General features: G+C 31.3%; 1 protein-coding gene across 1 annotated transcript in view; it reads right to left on the bottom strand.

The window, feature by feature from the left end:
- Nucleotides 1-24,735, bottom strand: part of LOC142330314 (fatty acid synthase-like) — a 154,888-nt gene that overhangs the window by 116,701 nt on the left and 13,452 nt on the right. Inside the window, exons 3-7 of the mRNA XM_075375531.1 lie at nt 22,613-22,783; nt 14,927-15,127; nt 13,096-13,334; nt 6,641-6,871; nt 5,911-6,114 (exon numbers count right to left, since the gene is read on the bottom strand). Coding sequence (XP_075231646.1) covers nt 5,911-6,114; nt 6,641-6,871; nt 13,096-13,334; nt 14,927-15,127; nt 22,613-22,783 — 1,046 coding nt within the window. The remainder of the gene's footprint in view (nt 1-5,910; nt 6,115-6,640; nt 6,872-13,095; nt 13,335-14,926; nt 15,128-22,612; nt 22,784-24,735) is intronic.

Genomic DNA, 24,735 nt, shown 5'->3' with positions numbered 1-24,735 from the left:
TTTCATAGTTTTTTAAAAGTTATTTAGGAGGGATTTGATTAAATTTTTATGGTCAGATGCTTTTTCTGATGCTGACCCGCTAGAGATAAGAATTGAAAACCTTTAGCGCATGAAAAAATGCCATGCCTGACAAGGATTCAAACTCAGAAATTTTCAGTTGAAAGATAGAAATGTTACCACTATACCACTATGGTCGGCTATCAGAAAGTGTTATAATAGTATGAAATAAAGATTGTAATCAGACCGTATTGCTTTATAACAAATTCAATTTTAAAATGTACACATTAAGATGTACTATTTTTGCCTTAAAAGTTTTTTTATGCACGTTTCTCTAATTAATCCATCAATTATTTATTTTCCTGGAGCATGCACTTCTAAGGAAGGAAGCCTACAAATTACAACCCAATTAAATTTAGATCACTCCTTTATCAGTGATAGCTAAGCTTTATGTAATAATTGACATATGAAATGGTAAATACAGGCAAAGCATAGGATAAAAGGATAGCAATGCATTAAACATATTTTACAAAATACGAGGTGGGTTCAAAAGTAAGGGTTGGTGAGCTATAAATAGTGATTGGCAACACTGATTGGTCGTGCATGTGCAGTAGCTTTAAGTCGTCTGTTGGGCATGTAACTGTCACATTGCCATCAGTTCATTGTTGTTTGCTTTTGTAAGACAGTGTGTTAAAATGTGTGTGGTAATAACAAATCCTGCCAGTTATGAAGTTCAATCAGTGATAATATTTCTAAACGCTAAAGGAAATAATGCTGATGAAATCTGTCAATTGTGTGAAAAAAATGGGGCTACTGCAGTGAGTGAAGGAAAAGTGAGGCAATGGTGTTGTGAGTTGAAGGAAAAGTGAGGCAATGGTTTTGTGAGTTTAAGGAAGGCCGTTCAAATGTTCACGATGAATAGAGAAGTGTCAGATGGTCTTGCTGAATGAAGGAATGCAAAAGTGAGAGAAAATTGTCATTTTACTATTAGCAATCTTTCTCTAGAATTTCCCAAAGTTTCAAAGAAAAAATTGTTAAGAATCGTGACTGACATTCTAGGCTATCTCATAAACTGTGTGTATGATAATCGCTGAAAATGTTGAAAAGCGCTAACAAAGATCACAGAATGAGATCTGCTCATGCTTTTCTCAACCGCTTTAACGACGAGGGAGACAAATTCTTTCCCTTATCATCACTGGTGATAAACGTGGATTTCGTACATCAATGCTGAGACAAAACAAAAATTAATGCAGCAGTGTCATTCTGGTTCACCTAAATCGAAAAAATTCAAACAAGCCCAGTCTCAAGTTAAATCATGGCAACTGTATTCTGGGACCAAAAGGGTGTGCTTTTGATTGATTTCATGGAACCTGAAACATCCATTATCAAAAGTCTAACGTAAAGCACTTTCTAGACTGTATTGTGCCACTCAAAACTGAAGACTGGGAATGCTGAGATCAGAAATTGTTCTTCTTCATTGTAACGCACATCCACACATGGCTGCATGCACAACAGAAACAATTCAAAAATTTGGATGGGAGATTTTTAAACATACCCTTACAGTCCTGATCTTTTGCCCAGTGACTACCATCTCTTCCTACACCTCAAAAACTGGCTTGCATCTCAACAATTCAAGGAAAAAATGTGAAAATCTCACTGCAAAAGTGGCTACAATCCTAGGCGGCAGAATTTTATGCAGTAAATTTGAAGAAGCTTGTTTCACAAAATCAAAACTGTTTGCAACAAAATGATGATGGTGTAGAAAAATACAGTAAATCAGTTAAGTATTTGAAACCATTAATAAACTTTACATTATTTTCAATTGTTCTCATTTTGTTACCGATTTGCCCTTACTTTTGAACTGCACCTTATTATATATTTAAAATCATTTTTAAATTAACAACTTAAATTTATTAAAAATCAAAATATCAATCGAATTCACAAAGTTTAGAGTCAGTCTTTTCCATAAGCCAACCGGTTTAATGGTAAATGAAACCAAATTTTTTCACATAATAGTGTAAATAAAGCTTTTTTATATATGTTTTATTAATGTATGGTACCTGGATCATCAGTATGGTAATTTACAATGCTAATCTCCATAACTCGCATAGATCAGACTGTGATTTTTTAATTTAAAATTAACTAAAGGCCAACCAAAAGTAAAAAACATTTGTGCACAACAATTGTCCAAGAATCTCCCATTAACATTAAGTTAGTCAAATTCCCTTGTTGTATTAGCTTAGTCTTAATCAAGGTTTGTAGCTAAATTCTCTTCATTATTATTTATATCCTGAACATTTAAAATGTGTGAAAAAATATAAAATCCTATTGGATGTGAAATTCAAACTGCGATTAAATTTTTAAATGCAAGAAAGTTTTACCTTGTTAAAACTCATCAACAAATAGGGATGTATGAGTGTAGAGGTAGCTTATAAATATGTCAGTGATAGATAGCTTATATGAGGAAATCATGTCAGTGAAGGAGACAAAATTTTCATGATAAAGATCATTCCACATAACTCTCTCATAATACGGAACTGAAGCAACAAATTAAAAATTAAATTTTTGAGGATATATAATTCACTGTTTATGGACTACATATCTAATTTCCCCAGATTATTGCTCTCTCGTACAACAGATTAATCAATGAATATTCTGGTAGTGGCAGCTCGTGTATAGGCACTGTGGAACTACAGCCCCCATATTTTCACTTGATATAACATTTAATATAATGAGTCCTTTTTTTCTTTAATTCTTTCTTTATACTTGTACAACATATAATCCTTAAGCCTAATGTCAGTAGCCAATCCCCAGTTTATGAAAAACATACAAAAATGTCTGTATGAAACTGTGCGCTTCACAGTCCCAGCAGTGTGGTGTTTGATTGTTGTGCGCATGTGCACATAGGAAGCTGCATGTGAGGCAGTGAGGGAGAGAGCATATTGTTGTTCCCGCAGTGACCCTAGCATGCTGGTGAAAGGTAGTTTTTATTTATTTTGCATGTATGTAGTACGTTCCTTGTTCATTCCCTATCCTTGTTTAGTCAGTGGAAGGAATATAAAAGTGGTTTAATTGTTTTTTCAGTAGTGATCAGAAGATGGCGGAAAGCAAGGGCTCTTTGATTGCCAAATCTGTCCAAAAACATGCTAGAAGAGCAAAAGAGAAGGTAATTAGTAAAAACTAATTATGTATTTGTTTCTGTGTGCATAGAAATTTAAATTAAGTACCATTGGACTTTAGCGTTTTTAAGTGGACATTTTATTAAGTTATTATCTAATAGTACTAAATAATATTATCTGTATTGACATTTTAATATTTATTTGGTTAAACCGAATAATTTTTAAGCACAATGTGCTTAAAAATCATGTACCGTATTCTTGAATGTGATAAAGTGTACAATTAGATTATTATCCTGCTACCAGCTATTCTAATTAATTCATTTTTTTTCAGTTCTTTTATTTTACAGAAAATTTTAACCATGACTTTGAAAAGGCCCAGAAAAAACTTTCTGGAGCAGCACCCCCATTAATTTTAGCTATGAGCCGCCACTGATTCTGGGGATAAGTTAAATAGGTTTCTAAACTGATGTCAAAAAAGACAAGAAAGCAGAAGTAAGTAGCCTGAAAATTTGTGATCAGTATAACCAAGAGGCCAATGAATTCTTAATTACATTGTTATTGGAAACGTGGACTGTCGTAAAACCATTAAGGTAAATGTTAACATTAAGAAACTTCCTGAAAACCAAAGAAAAACAATCAAATTTGAACACACAGAAAGTAATGGTGAACATTTTCTGTGACCAGAAAGGCTTTTACTCATTGATTTCATGCCAAGTGGAACAACAATAAATTGTTACAAGGGAACACTTGAAACCAGTTCCATATCATGCAACTTCATATAAGACAAATGAAGCAACCTATTATCAAATAACACTGTAACAAAAAAATATTATTTGCAGTCAGTTGCAACAATTCAAACATTGCTTCAAAAAACTGACTAGGTAATAATTGAGTAATCATTACACAGCTACTATCTGGACTCCAGTGACTTTCATTTGTTTCCTAACTATAAGAATATTTTACATGGCATTCATTTTAGAATTGATGATGAGATTAATAAAATTCTCACCGAGCAGCTGTCAAAATTATTAACCAATTTCTACAATGAATAAATAATCTAGTAGCACAATACGATATGTGTTTTAATTAAAATTGTAATGTAGAAAAAAACATTTTTATGTAAGTAAAATATACATTTTTTTAAAATTATAACTTGATTTTATTTATTACAATTAATGATCTTTGCTATCTGAATAACTGTCATTCAAAAAATTAGTAAAATGTTTAAATCAAAAACGACTAATTAAAGATTTAATCAGTTTTTTATTGTTATAATTATGCTACATAGGGTTATTATTTAAATCTAATAACAGATTCTGCCCTCCACAAATATCAAATGTTGACATAGGTCAGAAAAAAATTCATTCATACATTAATGCAATTTGATTTTGAAATATTCAAACATTACAAGAAAATTACAAATCACTTACAGTAATGTACAAGGTGTGTGAGAAAAGTAATGAGAATGACTTTTTACTTACCAAAGTTTTTATTTTTTTCAAACAACAATATTATCTCCTTCAAAGTAGTTCCCTTGGGCAGCTATACACCGGCAGAGTCATTGTTCCCACTCCTGGTAGCGGCGCTGGAAGGCTTCAACTGGTAGGGCTTTTAACTGATCGGTCACAAAACAATGTACTCCAGAGTTCCAAAATAACGTCCTTTTAAGACATATTTCAATTTCAGAAAAAGGAGAAAGTCACAAGGACTCAAATCAGGTGAATAGGGGTGTTGAGGAACCATAGGAATGCGTTTTGAGGTCAAAAATTCCCTGATGGAAATGGCCGTGTGACACAGGATATTGTCATGATGAAGCATCCACTTGTCTGCAATGTCTGGTCTCACGCAAATCACCTTTTCCTGAGCCTTTCAAGGACATCTTTGTAAAACACTCAGTTGACAGTTTGTCCGGGAGAAACAAATTCTTTATGCACAATACCCCTACTATCAAAAAAGCAAATCAGCATGGTTTTGATATTTGATTTGCTCATTCAACATTTTTTCAGTCGAGGAGATGACAAGTGTGCCACTCTTCACTTTGCCGCTTTATTTCAGGATCGTACTCAAATATCCAGGATTCATCAGCTGTGATCACACGATTGAAAAATTCTTGTCATTGTCAATCCTCTCAAGAAGATCAACGCATACGTTTCTTCGATTGTCCTTCTGATCTATTGTGAGGTTTTTCGGCAACAATTTTGCGCAAACCTTTTGCATGTCCAAATCGTCTGTTAAAATTTGATGTACGGTGAAAGTATTTAAATTTAACTGTTCACTCATCATCCTTATTGTTAAACGACAGTCTGATCTTACAAGAACCCTCACACGCTCAACGTTTTCGTTAGATTTTGAAATTGAAGGTCTCCCTGAGCGAGGTTGATCTTCAACGTGTTCTCGGCCTTCCACAAATGATTTGTGCCAGCGATAAACTTGTGATCTTGATAAGCAATGTTCCCCAAATGCCTGTTTCAACTTTTCAAAGGTCACACTCGTGGATTCCCCAAGTTTAACACAAAACCTGATTGCACAATGTTGCTCTAAATGCCAATGCTCCATTTTCATAACGCACAACAAAAACACAACTTCACTGATGGCGCTGTCAAAAATAATGTGTTGGCTGAACGGAGTTGAAACTCATACTGAGCATGTGGAAGGGATGAACAAACCGGTCTAGTACAGACCAGAAGATACAGCATTGCCAGATCGCTCACAGTGTTACCAATCTCATTACTTTTCTCACACACCTTGTATAGTGCTATATCGATCAAATAAGATTTTGAAATCTGTAACTTACCTTATCAAGAATTCTTTTAATTCCAGCTTCATCTCTAGCTGAACCAATAAAGATTCTTGGAATACCATCAGAAGGAAGTTCTGTGTTTGACATCACCTTCTTTTTAGGATTCTGTTTCAAAATAACATGTCCACATCCACCAGAAATACCAAATGCTGATACACCAACTACATTACCAGGAAGACATGTTGTTTCTGTTACAACCTGTAACAGAAGTAAATAATATTTACTTCATTGCAATGCAAGTAAATAATATTTACTGGCATTTTTTCTTGAGAAAAACCAGTTTATAATAAATCAAATTATCTCTGACCACTAAAACATAATTTCTTATTCATTAGTCACCCGAATGGTTTTTACACTTCTTCTTTTGCATTTAGCACTAATCTTTTAACTTATGCATCCTTGTAAGATGTTGTCCATGATGATCAGTAACGAAGCTTATACAAAAATATTAACTTTTTCACTGAATGCAAATTTTATACACAATCATTACACACAAAACAGAATCAATCTTTCCAAATTTCCTCATAGAAACTGTCAAACAAATAACAATATTAAACAAAACATCTATATAACATATAAAAGTCATGAACTCACAGAGGTTTAAACTGTAAATTTTACAGACACACAAAACTACACCTATCCAGAGTATAAAATAGGGCAAAAACAATAAATCTGGATTCATACATGCACACTTTGTTAATTACTAATATATAAAAAGTATTACCTTCATTTTGCCAGACAGAAGACCAGGCACAGCAGGATTTGGAGTCGAGTAATGTATATTAGGTGGAATTACATTTAGATCCATAGCCATAAGTCCTTTAACAACTGAAACCAAGCTCGATGAACCCTCTGTATGTCCCAGATTACTTTTTATTGACCCTATTAACAATGGATCCTTACGATTTTTACAAAATACTTTCTCAGCAGTATTTAGTTCCAAAGTATCTTGTGACTAAGACAAAACAAAATATAATTAGTTATTGTTCTAAATAAATTTAATACTAATTTGTTTATTAATGCTTTAAAAGTTTATTTAAAAATATAAAGCATTTTTCAATTTATACAAATAAGAAGTACCGGGAGAGCAACTTAAAACTGAAGTGATCCAGACTAACTTACAACACTTATTTAAGATAAAAAAAAAATAAAAATTTAAAATAAATTAAATTCCATATTTACATTAGAAAAAGTTTACATATTTTTTCAAAATATATTCAAAGTGAGTGTGCTGATCAGCAATGCATTGATCAAGCGAATATATTGAATCATCTGACTCAAAATGTTGTCAATGTAAAATGTCTTGTTGAATGTTTACCATCAGGTTATCAGTAGTATGGGGATTCAACTCATTAACTCTTTTCTTCAAGTACCCCCAAAGGAAAAACTTACAACTAGATAAATCCAGGAACACAGAAACCACCACCCTCTGCTGACTGTTCTGCAAATGTAGCATGAATGCATGGCTCCAACTTCTTGGGAGAAGCCATACTCTTTTTCACAGTCGGTTAACTGAGCATAGAATTCTTTAAAAATTGACTTAAACCTATTGGGATTAGAGCCTTATTAATATTCAAAAAAATCTGCTTGCAGGAACCAGAAAGCCAAAAAAACCCAAAGTTTTGGCTATATTTTCATCTTTTGTTCATTATACTGTTATGCACTTAATATTTATATTAAATTATACACTTAAACTAATGCTTTCATGAAAACTACAACTCCATTTAATTATATATCAAGCTAATTATTTTAAAATGTTATAAAAAAACATTATTTTTAAAACTATAACAATAACACAGACAAGAAACACAAAATAATTAGCTTAATATTTAATGTAAAAAAAAAAAAAAAAATTATAAAAAATATTTTAGAATAAGCTTTATAGTAAAATGTACTTTCAATAAAACTATGTGCTGCGATCCATTTATACTTAAATAGAGCTGTAGTTTTTATAAAAGAATTAGTTAAATTAAGTACATGGTTTAATTCAGTAGTGACAGATAACAGAGATTTTTTTCAACCTTTCATTGAGCAAAATCAAGAATGACTCAACCAATATCATAAAATTTTCACATGCACAACTTCAGATACACTACTACAGCAAATACCTATATATATAAATACGAGGGTTGTTTTATTTTCAAGGTTCGATCGGTCACGAAATTAAAACTACAGTGAAAATAAAAAATTTTTTATTTGTAACAAGTACTTACATAGTTACGTTATTTCTCTACACAGTCGCCAGTCCGATTTAGACATTTGTCGTAGCATGGTACCAACTTTCCAATACCCTCATCATAGGATGGAGCCGCCTGTGTTTTCAGCCATGTTGCTACACTGGTCTGCAGCTCGATGTCTGTGCCAAAATGTTGCCCTCCTAGCCAGCGTTTCATGTGAGCAAAGAGGTGAAAATCGGCTGGAGCCAAGTCCAGGCTGTATGGTGGGTGATCAAACACTTCCCAATGAAAACGCTGCAGGAGCTTCTTTGTTACAGGTGCAGTGTGTGGCCGAGCATTGTCATGGAGAAAGGCAATGCCTGATGACAACATTCCTCTCCGCTTATTCTGAATTGCCCTTCGTAGACGTTGAAGAGTCACGCAGTATGAGGCTGAAGTGATGGTCGTGCCACGTTCCATGAATTCCACCAAGAGAAATCCATTCCGGTCCCAGAACACAATAGCCATACACGTTCTGTTGGAGAAGGTTTGCTTGAACTTCTTTGGTTTACTGGGAGAATGAGAATGCATCCGCTGTTTGGATTGTTCTTTTGTTTCTTCAGTTTCAAAATGGACCCATGTCTCGTCCCCTGTGACAATTTTGTTCAAAAAATCTTCTCCTTGATTGTGGTAGCGCTGAAGAAATGTTAGGGAAGCGTCCATTCTCATTGTTTAGTGATGGTCGGACAGCATCTTGGGAACCCATCTCGCACACAGTTTGCAGTACTGAAGTCTCTCAATCACAATGGTGTAGAGAGCTGACCTGAAATTTAGGAAACTAATCACTCAATACAGAAATTGTGAACCGACGATTTTCTCGAATGCCTCATCCACTTGCTCAACGAGATCATCGGTTCACTCGCTTCCTTCCCTGACCGCCTGCATCATGAAGATCTGTACATCTTGCTTTAAAGTTCCTGCACCAATGTCGCACTTTGCTGTCACTAATTGAAGTTTCACTATACAAATTACTTATTCGTCTATGAATTTCAGCCGCATTACACCCCTCAGCCTGAAGAAATCGAATTACCGCACGCACTTCACACTTGGCGGGAGATGCTATTGTTGTAGACATGTTTACGTGCTAGCTGCGTGTTCAGAACTAAATGAAGGGATGAGGTGTGATTGAAGGCCACACTAAAGATGCTGCGCAAAGATTCATCCGATTTTTGCGTGGGTTTTTATTTCGCGACCGATCGGACCTTGAAAAAAATAACCCTCATACATTAAACAAAATTATTTTATGCCACACATAAAATAATGTTTTTCAACTCCAATCTTTTGTTTTTTCCCCAGTAAAGTATATATATAAATATATATATATATGTATGTATTGCATTGTTGCACAGAATCACAAAAAATCTTGAATATGAGGTGGCAGACTGTTTGATTGATTAATTAATTATCTTTACGTCCGAGCAAAATGTGTAAAAATATGAGTTAGCCCCAACCAATCTCAACTTGCATATAAAAAAATATTTAGAAAAACTTGAATACAGCAAAATCAATAAAATAAAAGAACATGTCAAATGAAATAACTGTCAAAAACAGGGTAAATAAAAATAACTAACAGTAAAATAAATTGTGCATTCGTAACAATAATTCAATCAGGCAAATAAATTAAAAGTAAGAAGTACAAGTAAAAAAAGTTTTAAAGAAATCAAAATGAATTAACAAATGCTAAGAAAATACATTAATTTATTTTTTTAAAAAGGAAGTAAAAATAATCTTTGAATAAAATTTGAAAAAAGCAAGGAGAAGAGGAAAGAATAGTTACAATAACACCAAATAAAATAATAAAATGAAATAACATTATAAAAGAATAAAAAAAGTGTGTGTATATATATATATATATATATATATATATATACATACTTTACCAGGATAAAAACAAAAGATTGGAGTTGAAAAACACTATTTTATGTGTGGCATAAAATAATTTTGTTAAATGGTTAATAAACATATAAAAGATTTAAATAAGACTTGAAAAGAATTTGATTCAAAACAAAATTATTAAATTTACGCTTAATTTAGGTCCTAAAGATTACAGTCTAGTTTAATTTGCCAGAAGTGTAGAAATTAGGACGAAACCTTTAGCCAGCAGAGACTTGCTAACCAAGTGTTTTGGAAACTTGTTTATATGAACTTTCATTTTTATTTTCAGCAAGAGAACATATCCTGAAAGTTTCTTACATTCTTCATGAATAACCTGTATATCTTTCACACTAAATCAGAATATCTATTCCAGAATATTCTAGTCACAACACATTTTCAAGTTATCACTGCATACAGTTATGTCTTAATAATAAGTTAAGAGTATACACGGTTGACAAAACAGAAGTTATTAGACAAATATACCAAAATTTCTTTGTATAAAAATTGGAAAAAAATTTAATGAAAACTTTACTAAGGATGACTAAATGATTTACTAAATGATTCAAACTTTGATGTTAATGAGTTGATGTTTAACTAATTAAAACCATAAGGCAGTGCGGTTGCATTATTCAAATTAGTTTTCTTTCCTCTTCGATACTATGAGAATTAAGAGAACATAAGAAAGTACATTCTCTACAACACTTCTGAAAACTATTAATTATCATGAACATTTACGGTGAATGCGATGACCTGAAAGTTATTTGGGCTTCTTCTCAGCCTACAGGATGACTTTACAAAATACAGTTATTTGGTGTTTTTACAGAAGAGTCATGCTATTGATCAATATTACTTAGTTAAAGACTGAAAAAAACAGATAATTTCAGTCCAGGACAACAAAATGTTAGAAATATTCCACTTGCTGACCCTTACAAAATTATTTTTATGTATTTATAAAAATAGGACTAATGAAAAATTTTGGGAAAGCATTAGACAAATATGAGGAAGGCTTTAAGTCTTTAACTTAAGTCATTTCTAAATTAAAACGTGCTAAACCAGAAGAGGTAATATTCATTAAGCCTGAAATGAGAAAACTAGTATGTAATCATAAATCTGATTGCAAACTGAATCCAAGGAATAACAGCATTAAAATCATTCAAAGATTTGTTCAAGATTTTTTTTAACAGAGAAGCTGAAAATAATGATCTTTTAATAGAGAAACTTAATAAATTTAAAAAAATTATTCTGCAAAATGTCAGTGAAAATTAAATTTTTACATTTTTGTCTTGATTTCTTTCCATTAAAATTACAGTGCTTTTAAAATGATAAAGGAGAAGGATTCCATCAAGTTACATTACAGAATACCATTATCAAGGCAGATAAGATAAATATATTACAAGCAAGTACAGTTGGTTTTTACAAAGAGAAGACATCTCGGTACATAAATGAAAAACATATTTTCATAGTGAGACACTAATTTTTGTAAAGTACAGGTATAAATTTACATTTTATTTATTTTGTCATTTCTGAAACAATAATGATTATAAAGAAATACTTAAAAAGAGATTATATCAACTTACATAACACAAAACTTACATAAAATTAAAATTTTTTTGTTATTTTTTGAGGATTGTAATTAAAAATCTGATGTGATAGGGATAAACTGTTTTGATTTTTTAGAATCAATATAAAAAGAAGATTTAGTTCACCCTTCAGTTTCAAAATTTTTTCTTTTACTTTGTCGGCCACTATACTATACTACATAGTCAAAGTATAATAATAACATAAAGTATTCAATCACAGTGAAAATTACAACTGATTTCAATTAAGATTAGAAAAATAACTTCCAATTTAAGGTTGAACCACTCAGTACATTTGAATTGTTCAATTTCAGGTTGAACCACTCAGTACATTTGAATTGTTCAATTTCAGGTTGATTTTGATCCAGTAGAAGAGTTTTTTGGAAGAAATTATGTAGCATAAAAAAATCAAAGACAGTTAAATAATTAATTTTCACAAAGCATGCATGGATATTGTGTGTGTGTGTGTGTGTGTGTGTGTGTGTGTGTGTGTGTGTGTGTGTGTGTGTGTGTGTGTGTGTGTGTGTGTGTGTGTGTGTGTGTGTGTGTGTGTGTGTGTGTGTGTGTGTGTGTGTGTGTGTGTGTGTGTGTGTGTGTGTGTGTGTGTGTGTGTGTGTGTGTGTGTGTGTGTGTGTGTGTGTGTGTGTGTGTGTGTGTGTGTGTGTGTGTGTGTGTGTGTGTGTGTGTGTGTGTGTGTGTGTGTGTGTGTGTGTGTGTGTGTGTGTGTGTGTGTGTGTGTGTGTGTGTGTGTGTGTGTGTGTGTGTGTGTGTGTGTGTGTGTGTGTGTGTGTGTGTGTGTGTGTGTGTGTGTGTGTGTGTGTGTGTGTGTGTGTGTGTGTGTGTGTGTGTGTGTGTGTGTGTGTGTGTGTGTGTGTGTGTGTGTGTGTGTGTGTGTGTGTGTGTGTGTGTGTGTGTGTGTGTGTGTGTGTGTGTGTGTGTGTGTGTGTGTGTGTGTGTGTGTGTGTGTGTGTGTGTGTGTGTGTGTGTGTGTGTGTGTGTGTGTGTGTGTGTGTGTGTGTGTGTGTGTGTGTGTGTGTGTGTGTGTGTGTGTGTGTGTGTGTGTGTGTGTGTGTGTGTGTGTGTGTGTGTGTGTGTGTGTGTGTGTGTGTGTGTGTGTGTGTGTGTGTGTGTGTGTGTGTGTGTGTGTGTGTGTGTGTGTGTGTGTGTGTGTGTGTGTGTGTGTGTGTGTGTGTGTGTGTGTGTGTGTGTGTGTGTGTGTGTGTGTGTGTGTGTGTGTGTGTGTGTGTGTGTGTGTGTGTGTGTGTGTGTGTGTGTGTGTGTGTGTGTGTGTGTGTGTGTGTGTGTGTGTGTGTGTGTGTGTGTGTGTGTGTGTGTGTGTGTGTGTGTGTGTGTGTGTGTGTGTGTGTGTGTGTGTGTGTGTGTGTGTGTGTGTGTGTGTGTGTGTGTGTGTGTGTGTGTGTGTGTGTGTGTGTGTGTGTGTGTGTGTGTGGGGAGGTGTGGGGTAGGTGGGTGGGGGTGTGTGTGTGTGTATTTTATAATGTGATATATACTTTAATTCCTGTTCCATCTGCTTCAAGATAGGCAATAGTTGATGGGTCAACACTGCTTTCATTATAAGTTTCTTCTAGAAGTGATTTAAATCCATCAGATGAACTTTCCAAAAACTGTTCATTCCTTTCTCCTATGTAAGATGATTTGACATTGATTATAGTACCGTACGAACGTTTTGCATCTTCCTTCCGTTGTAAGAAAAACACAACACATGCTTCTCCCCTTCCATAGCCATCCGCTGAAAATAAATTTTTAAAAATGAAACCATAATATCTGTATTTTAAGAAAAATGGTATTAGAAAAATCACTTAAAGCAGTATGTAATTCTGAAAAAATAGTTATACGGTTTACTTATTTTTCATATTGGCATCAACAAATTGATACCCAACTATAGTGACCTTTACTTTTTTTAAAAGAACATATAAAATATACTACTGTCTGTGCCACGAAGGTGGTCTTATTGATTTTCATATTTTATTTAATTGTTGTATTATGTTATACTGTAAATATAACAGGTCTAAACTTACACAGATATTTAAATTAATTAATTATTAAGTTAATTTCATTAACTTGCTAGACCTTAACAAAACATAACCTACTCAATTCAACCCATGAAGTGAAGTATTGAACTAACCACAAAAGTGGTTGGAGTACAGCATTAATGAATTTTTCACAAGTAATATTTTACAGTCAACTGTCTGTGTATTGATCCTTTACCAAAAATACCGGAACACTTTGGTAGACAGCTAATTTTGTAAAATAATATAGCTGGTCTTCACGTAAGAAAAAGAAACAACTGACAACTGAGAATGATTTTTTATTTAGATAAAATAAATTTATTTAGAAAAGAGCTCTTTGACATATCTGTGCCAAAATTTACTGCGAGAAACTGTAAATAAATATCATATAAACTCCTACAAGATTCTGGTTTTTCATGGCCTTTTTGAAGCAAATTCATATAGAAAAATAATCACAATTAATGGACAGTTCTAAAAAATATAATCAGTCCCTTCTCTTCTCTAAACTATTATCCTGTTACTGTTTGTTTTTACATCGTTTATTTTTCTATTTTTTTCCACAAAAATGAATAATTTCATTATTTTATCTCATACTTGATACTCTGTAATCGATACTCTTTTTTAAATTTCATGCAAATAAAATTTAAGGATTTTTCATTTTTATTAAAGTCATGAACAGTTCACCTCAAAACAGACTTATCGATGTCATCTAATTTTGTTTCTGGAGTTTCTCTCGTATAATATTTAAGAGTTTCAAACAAACACACCATCTGCCTTAGAACTAACTCTTTTTCATTACAAATTTAGATACAAAAATGAGCTATCAGATCGTTAGTTATCTGGTGCCCATAAGTATGAATTGTGTAGGCCAATATTTATAAAATTAAATACGTTAACTTACCCTTGTGATTATATTTATAAACGTGTAACCATTACTAAAAATAATAGTCACTTGTTTTAAAAAATAACAATAACTGTCTCTATCAAACCAGAAAATGGAACAGTTTTCGTGCAACTCAAAACAATACTTCGACTTATGAGAAAGGATCTTATTACCCTTCCGATCTGATTTTTAATAAATTACCAAACTGTTTGAAAAATCTTCTCATCAATTTATTTAAAATACAGTTAAAATAATTTCTTTTGCAGAAACAATATTACATTGTATATGAACGTTTTGATAATACTAATTAAAGAATAAAGTAAGAATATGCACTATTATATTTTTTACTAATTATCTGAAATAGAGACTTGATTAGTATTCATCACTGACACTAATTTATCAAAATTAAATCAATTTAACTAGTCTTACCATCAGCACTAAATGATTTCGTTTCACCACTAAAATTCAGTTTTCCCATACTTAAAAACTGAATCGATGTGTTTGGTTGCAGGGCAACACTAGCAACACCAACAATAGCTGCATTGCAGTGGCCATCAGCAATCATATCAAATGCTATTTTTAGACTCTGCATTCCACCAGTCCATGAAGAATCCAAACTATAACTTGGTCCTGAAAAAAAAGATTTTAGCATATCTGTGAACCGATATACAAGGGATGACTGAAATGTAATGCACAGTCACTCACAACTCACAAATGAAAAAAAATGGCAAAATAGTACATTTTTTTGCTACAATAACATATTTATTTTTCCATTTAGTCACCATTTCCAGCCACACATTTCTTCCAGTGGTGAACCAGTTTTCTCATTCTGTCAATGAAGAATGCTGCTGACTTTCTTTGCTTGATTTACAACCTCCAGCAAATCTTTGATTCAAGGAAATGCATCCTTCAGTTCATCATCCGTGGTGAAATTAATACCCTTAATACCTCTCTTTATTGAAAAAACAAGTAAAAATTGCAAAGCACAAAATCTGATAAGTATGGAGGTGTGGAATAGCCTCAAATTTCAACTTAACAAGGACCATGGTGTTGCATGCGATGTGTGTGGTGAAGCATTATTGTGTCAAAGAATTATCAGCTCTGTGGATTGTCAAACAAAATACACAACCTAAAGTGTTTTTATGATAATTTTGAATCGGCTCATCTACCTCCTTTTTTGGTTCTTATCACAGTTGACTGACCGATACCTCAAACTGGTCAATCATTGTGAGGTTCATCCACATTATTCGCTTTACCAGTTTCTGATGCACAGAATGTTTTTGTTCTCCTATATGCAATACTTTGATCACCAGTTTCATCACCAAAATAGCTTTTAGATGATGAATGTCACTAGCACTCACATTTTCTATTATTAAAAATTTAATCGGCTGACATTGTTTTAGATACATTGCTGTAACAGTGTTATACCTCCATAAAAATGGCGAGTGACAAAAAATGAGAGAGCAAGATTCAATAGGTTTTGGAATGTTAGTAGTAGAGAAACTGAAACTACTAGACAGCAGCACCTGTCGCTAGGTGCAACATTTTGTTCTCAATTACATTGCAGCGTGCATTACACTTCAGCCACCACTTGTATACTATTGCAGATACATTTTTATACAAGATATTAAACATTACTTATTATAATGACTTTTTCCACAGAATTACAGCAGTGAGAGTTCTTTCTTTTTTAATTAAAATTACTTATGATAAAGTTATAATACTTTTTTTAGGAAGTTTCTACAAAACATAAAACCACATGCTGACTCACTCTTTTGCAGGCAAAGATTGTACTTTATAAGGAAGCCTTGAAATGTAAAAAAAAAAAATAAAGAACTTCTTTACTTCTGATAATCCTAACCGATAAGGAAATTCACATATTTAAATTATGACTTGCCTAGATTTACAGTTTCAAAAGATTTTTGGCAAGTGGAAGGAGCAAAATGTTCATCTAATTCTATAATTCTGTAAGTCTTTATTTTTTGCAATTTTGTAATTAATTATTTCTTTTGTTTTCCAGCTTTGATGGCAATTTTGAACGCCTTCTTGGAGATGTAATTATATATAAAGATAAGGTAAGAATGCCTAATAATTATCATTGTTATAAATTTTTATAAATGTGGTTTTTCATATACATATATATAGCTTTATTTCAAAACCTTTTAAGGGAAAAACTGTACACTTAAGTTATTTTTTAATAATACTTAATTTAATTTGTTTCCTAGCTTAATTTGTTATATAATTTGATATGATATTTCTTATTTATTACTTTAGTTATTGTATTAACATTAGTCCATCGGTACCTTCCTCCTCCATTGGGAATGAACAGGTAAATTTCCTACATTAATTTGAAGTATTTTCATAATACATAATAATAGGTAGTCTAAAACATATTGAGCCTTTTGCACACAAGATAGCATTAGCGGATTCTGGCAAAAGTCGAGGAAGATCAGCACATAAGCAGTCATGACATCACAACGACCTAAACATCCATCACCAGTCAGTATTAAATCATTTGGAAAAAACTTGCTACAAAAAGAAACTTGACATTTGCGTGCTACATGATCTGACTCAGAAAAATTTACTCAATGGAATTTCTATCTGCAAATCTCTACTGAAACATAACCTCCTGTTAAAGCCCATCATGGCTAGTAATGGTGGGAGGAGGGGTGGTGAACAGAACTTCACTAGGCGTAGTCTTCCCCTACAGGGTTGGAATGAAACGTAACCAAATCAGGCCATTTCTTAAGCGATTGATCACGAGCAATGAAAAATAGATAACTTACGACAACAATATGTGGAAAAGATCATGGTCAAAGTGAGAGAAGCTGCATGGTTTATGACAAAGCCCACACTGATTTCTAAGAAGGTGCATCTGGCGGGACTGGAAGGATATTGTGGATCACGAGCTGCTGGTGCCGCCAGGCAGAACAATAGACTCAGACCTTTACTGCCGACAATTAGCACAATTGCAAATAGCAATTCAAAAGAAACGGCCTGAACTGGTCAACAAAAAGGGTGTCATACAGCACGCTGACAATGCCAGATTGCATATATCTTAACAACCTGTTAGAAATTCAGAGAACTTGACTGGGAGATTTTTATGTACCCACCATGTAGCCCAAAACTAGCAGTGTCAGGCTATCATTTGTTTTGGTCTCTGCAGAACTACCTGAATGGTGTTACGTTAGTTTCAAAACAGGCCTATAAAAACCATGTGTCACAAGTTTTTGAACAGAAACTACAGAAGTTCTATAGTGATGGGATTATAGTCTTTCCAGAACAACGGCAAAAGTTCATAAAAAAAAAAATGTTGCATATGGGGCCTCATAATGTTATTTTCCAATTCGACTTGAGAACAGCTCAACCAATTTAAATCAAATTTTAACATGCATATCTAAATTTCATTGAAAATGATGCAGTAGTTTGGAGATTTTTAAGCCTCAAAATTTTATGCATAGGCATATATTATTTTTTTTTTAAATCAATTCTTTTAAGAATTATACTCATCTGTATTATATACAAATATATTAATTTTTTTAGACCAAAGAACAGAACAAATAAAGTAGCATGACTTACCTTATTCCACTGTACATGCAGGAGCGCTTTCATGATTTACTCGTATCACCAGCTGCATTATATATTCATCTCAAATTACATCACAAACTTTGTAAAATATAATAACATATCATGCATTTATTTATTTTACTTAAAATGTAAAACCTTTTTTATTTTTTTTTAAACTTTTATTCAATAAATTAAAAATTAAAACAATATTTAAAAATATGAAAAATTAATTAAAATGAAAAATTAAATTGTAGACATTTTTACACATGTAAAAAGGCATAAAATTGACGACGCGTAAATAGACAACATGCATAATTGCTTTACTTAAAATTATTTTTATTTGATTTATTTTGAATTTTGAATTTTGAATTTTCATTTGATTTTATGCCTTGACGTCATATGTTACATATTAAAGATTTTTACAATTTAATTTTTAATGTTAATTTTAATTAATTTTTCATATTTTTAAATATTGTTTTAATTTTTAATTTAACTGAATAAAAGTTTAAAATAAAAAAATAAGAAGATTAAAGGTGATTAATACATGATATGTTATGTTTTACGAAGTTTTTGATGTAATTTTAAATGAATATATAATGCAGCTGATGATACGAGTAAATCATGAAAGCACTCCTGCATATACAGTGGAATAAGGTAAGTCATCCTAATTCATTTATTCTGCACTTTGATTGATCTAATAAAATATATATAAAACACATCCTGACAAGTATTTTTTTATCATTTATTTAATATTTATATAGACATTAAATATAAATATATTTAATATTTACATTTATATGGACAATTCCATACTCAACTCTATGCAAAACACGAAATCAAAACACATTCTGTCAAGCTAAAACTTTCATTCAATCATTTTCCTATTACATGAAGTGTCTTTTATTTTTCAATATAAGACTTTTTTCTGCATACAACTCTACGCCTAAACATATTTATGTTGAGTTAATGTTTCTTGCAAACCATTTATATACTAGATCTCAACAAAAGAAATACGATGAACAAAATGTACAACTTATTTTTAAATAGTATTCCTTATAATGATTCTTATCTTACTGAAATCATCCTGTAGAATCTGCTGTAGGATAAAAACATTATGTCTCGTATTAAAATAGGATCCCTATAGAAAGAATAGAATCAACCAAGAAACCCACTTTGTTAGTGGATTTATTTTTAATCGAAAACACACGGGACTTTGACCATTTTTGACTGGTCCGCTTAAAGAGATTTCAGAGTAAGTTACACTCTCATTGTAAGTAATTGGGCTACTTGACGTGTAAAATTTTTGTATTATAGTATTTCTTTAGAATTCTTGTATACATTTTATTTATATTTTCATTTAACAATGTAACTAAATTATAAACGTGAGTAAAAATTAGATTCAAATCATTCTAACATATGGCATCTACTCCGAGCTGACACCGATTTTGTCACCTCTGCTAACTTCAGACTACACGAAAATTCATGTATACTTCTTGGACCAATATTTGTCTTTTGTTTAACTTCAGGTTACTCCAACTCCACTTAAAATGCACAGGATGCCAAGCAACCTAAAGTACCTTGGTAAATAATATTTATTTTGTGAGTTTATTTCTAATATAGACCCTCAATCTTCTTGAAGTTATAAAACGTACTGAAGCGGTATTAGTGGGAAAACTCATCTAATCTGATTATGTATGAAATTCAAACTATTCAAATGAAAATATAAAAATAAAAATTAATAATTCATTAAAAACTCTTAGCATAATTAGATAAACTAATATCTTAATATCAATATAAAATAAATCATGAAAAATATTTGATATTTGGTATTTTATATAAAGCCTATGTATAAAATTTTGAGGTTCAAAAATCTACAGACTACCACATCAATTTCGTTGGAATTTCACATATTCAAATTTGATGTAAATCGGTTGAGTCAATCCTGAGTCGTCCTTGACCGATCAGGATCAGCTGATCTTGGTCGGACCACTTCTGAAGTCTGAATATTTTTAGAGTAGTTACAGTGGGTAACTACTCCGATAAAATAAACAAGAATGCTAATCGAAAAAATGTTCTGTGTATACGATTATATTTTTATTCAGGGTTCTTAAACAGAATCATTAATAAACACATCATTCTTATTTATTTAATAAATGAATTTGAAGGTACAGAATATAATATATTTCAGTATACCGATATTTAAAATATAGTGTATTTAATTCATTACCTTATTTTTAATTATTTATTTCTAAATTCTATAAAAAGTTATTTTTTATCATTTTAGTATATTATAAAGAAGATCAAAGCTGTGCGTCAGACAAATAAATTCAACATCTAATGCATATTTATATTGAGTAAATTTAATTCCAGTGCATCTGCCCAAATTGGTAGGGCACAGTGTTAAATGATTCGGTCTTTTTCCGTAACTTTATATAATATCCATCAATTTAAAACAATAATTACAATCTAAATCATAACAGGATAAAATGGATTTTACAATCAACCGCAGCACTATCAAATGTTTTATAAAGATTATATAATTATGTTTATTACATTATATAAACAATATTTACTATAACTCTCAGTCATAGTTATTATCTGTACTAGACATCCTTGTATGATTCTGTACAGTAGCACTAACACAACTTAACTACGTTTTTTCTAAAAAATTATTTACAAAGATCTAAATAAAATAAAAATAATATAAGTATGAAGGGGCTCTGAGATGCATAAAGCAAATTAAAATAAATTGAAACACACTACAAATGGTAAGCAAATTTTTTTATAAAGCATCCCCCAAAGTTATTCACAAGAAATCTTTGAAAAAATACATTAATAATAAATAAATGTATATCTAGTGTCTAGTGGTTAGGCAATCAAAAAATACACTAAAACAAAAAATAATTTTCAGAGAAAACATTAACTACCAAAAACAGAAAGTTTTCAGGTATTTTCTAATCATTTCTCCAAATGTGCTATGTACTGAATGTATTTTTTTTTTTAGTAAAGGAAAAGGCAACAACTTTACTTTAAACCCTTAGTCACAAAAAAAGAAGAATCCTTCAGAAAGTTTCTTTTCTACACAAACATACATTATGCAATATTTGTTCACTGCTTCATAACAGTTACAGTTCTTTTAACATTATTCCTAGCCATAACCTCCCAAAGCTCAATATGAAGCACCAGAGCATAAGCGTTTTACAAATCACAAAGACAGAGATCAATTGCCTTTTAATAATGTTGTTACTGTTGTTGTTGTTATTTGCTTGCTGGTAAGTTTTATGGTAAAGTTTGAGCAGTTCTGTGCATTTGCAACAGCATAGATCAGAACCAGCTGACTGACTGCTTTCAAATTTTCAGATACATTCTGTTATCCAAGGGAAGATTTTAAGCCATAGATTGAGACCCTAACCCCCTTGGAAATGAAGTTGTGAAATTTTCCCTCTTGGACAACCCAATACCATTTTTGATTTCGTATTTTGATTTAAAAATAACTATGCATTTTATAACATATCTGATTTTCAGCTCTCTACCTTGCCCCTTCCCAAGATATCAGGTATTGTAAGATAATAGAATGGGGAAACAAAAGGGACAAGTTCGTCTACTGCAGAAACTTCTATGTCAAGAAAGATGGAAACTTTGGAATAAAGGGAGCTTTTTAGGCTTTAATTGTTATTTATCAGTATTATTCTCACAACCATGAGGATAATAAGCCCAATGGTAGTCCAGCTAGCCAAGATAAATGGGAAGAGTGTGCGAAGCAAGCCCCGACCGGCTAGAATACATATAACTTTATAACTGCAAATCGTTCAGTGGAGTTCAGTGAGCAGGAACCTGGAGCTAAGAATCTCTGGTATAAATTTATGACATCAATAAAAAATTTTGACAAAGTAATTAGAACCCTTGTTAAAAAGAGTGAGGATGATTGAAGACTTCTCTACAAAGTTTCTAGAATTGTTTTTCCTAGAACATGTAAATTCAAGAGGAATTATTATACATAAAGACAGCCCTACTGAATGCATTCTACCTACATATTATGTTTTGAATATCTCATACAGCTTTTTCAGGGTTTCATAATAGGTGATTCTAGAGTAAAAATTCTACAAACCAGATTCCTTTCAAATTACAGAAAATTATGCCCTTTCTAATATAATACAATGAATATTCATTTAAGCTAGCAAATAACACCAGTGCCTAACTTTACAGTCATTCATAACAACGAATCTGTGAATGTCACAAATATTCCTGAAGCAAAAATTGTTTTACGCTATGAAGAATCAAACCACAACTCAACCGTCACAGATGACAAGTTTATTTGCCTTAGCTCTAATTATAAATTGACAATGTAGAGCATCTAAGAATTATATGACTGCATTAGTACTAGTTTACCCAAAAACACACTACTGATATATACAAATATGTGTGCGATTAGGATCATCATATTGATCTTAAAAATAATGGGCAGCAAATTTAAAACAGACATTACTGGTAAAAAAAAAAACGGTTAAACTTAGATCATCATTTATGGTATTTAAACTTTTTATTTACCTGTTAAATTAAGAAAATAAGATACTCTATTGGCCTGCATCGCTTTATTGTGTCCAAGTATACCAAAGCCATCTCTTTTTACATCAAATATAGCAAAAAAATCTGATTCACTTAGACAAGATGACATTACTACAGCAGTATTCGTGCCGCTCAATTCAGATGGATTAACACCTACAACAATTGATATTATAACTATTAAAAATAAAATAACAATAAAATCACCAAATTATTATTATTATTATTATTATTATTATTATTATTATTATTATTATTATTATTATTATTATTATTATTATTATTATTATTATTAAGAGGATCTAGGTAAATTCCTGAGATTCTAAACGGTATAACTCAAAGATTCTGAAAGCCATGGTTGCTCTTTGACCATTCAAATCTGTTGAACCTAATACAGTAATCAGTACAGGAGCATCAGTATACAATAAATATTCTGATATTATTTCTTTAGACTAAAATGACTTGCGATTAAATCAACATTTTAAACCTTGCATATTAGATATTTTACAAAAAAGACTTCTTGTTCATGATAATCAAGTCTTATTAGGAAATAAAATGCTTTTTAAATCAATCTTCTAAATTTTGACGAAACATACATTATATGTTCAATCGTTAAAACATAGTTCTCAATGTTCAGGAATTATAAGAAGAATTAAACAATATAAATACATAGCACTAGTTATTGGCTACTTGTACAAATGATCAAAAATCTCTTCAAAATACGTATCCATAAGGAAATTAAATCTCCAAAAAAAGAAGCAAACTAGAAATTTATTATTTAATATTTTGCAAAGGTTCTAATAAATATATATTTTTTTAAATCAATTTCACTGTTGGCATCTAACCAACAATAATGTGCAATGAATATTATAAAAATAAATTTACATAAATAAAGCAGATTCCTTAAAATATTTTAATTAAAATGGCTAAAATTAAATGAGAAAGTTTGTTTAAAAATACGTATTAATAAATAGTCTAGCAAATTGCATTCTAGCATTATTTATAAAAATTAATTATCCTTTAATTACTGCTTAAAATACCTTTTTTCTTTTCTCATGCAGAGATCTTTGCTTTATCAGAATATTAAAAAAAATATTATATAAAAACATATTTGAAAATTAAAATCGAGAAAGATATGTTTACCATCTCAGTCGCTAATATAAATGCTAACTTACCTATTTGACTGTTAGTAGATTATTTGAATAATGCTCCTTGCTATAAAATTTCTTATCTAATATTTCCAAAGAAATTTTAAAACTTAAAAATACATTCACTTTAAAAATGGCATAAAACTAATCAAAAAATATTTTTTAAAAATAAAAAACAGATTTAGACATTATGGTTTCTTATAATATCAAAAATATATGCATAACAATCTCAACACAAGACAGTATAAAAGCAAACAAAGAAGCTAAACACAGTGAAGATGGCTTAACACATGAGCTCATCTGTCACTTTTACCATACATGGAAGTATAATTACTAGTATTAAAAATAAAGTCATAAAATAAAATTATTATGGATTAAGTTTGTTGATAGGTTAGTTATAAACAACATAAAACAGGCAAATTAATTAAAAAAATAATGTAGTACTTTAAAAACAAGTAGTATGCATATGAATAGACATATTTCAGAAATAGAAATAAATAATGAATTTCACTTTTTAGATATTACCATAAAAAAAGGATAAAAATAAATTAAGACTGGGTATGTATAAAAAACAATATTACAATAACAACAATTGATAAATCAATACACCTGAATGACCAAAAAATTAGCAACATTCTATGAGTAAGATAATAATGAGTTAAATAAATAATTTAATTTAATAAAATATATAGCATGTGAAAATGGGAATAGTTTAAAGAACATTAATGCAGTGGAATCCAGATATTAGAATTGTGGATAATGTTATCATAAACAGTCAGCCCCAAAACCATCTATATAAAAATAATCCACATATTGTGATCTAACTTCGGCTATTGTTATCAGTTATAATAATTATACGTGGATAAAAAGAAGTAAATTCTTAGGAATTTCTACAAAATGATCCTATTGTTCAAACTTTCTAAACATAAGGGTCTAACAATGTAATTCTTAGACAACAGT

The sequence above is a fragment of the Lycorma delicatula genome, chromosome 9, assembly GCF_047948215.1.
Source record: "Lycorma delicatula isolate Av1 chromosome 9, ASM4794821v1, whole genome shotgun sequence".
Taxonomy (NCBI): domain Eukaryota; kingdom Metazoa; phylum Arthropoda; class Insecta; order Hemiptera; family Fulgoridae; genus Lycorma; species Lycorma delicatula.
This window is presented reverse-complemented; position numbering and strand designations above follow the sequence as displayed.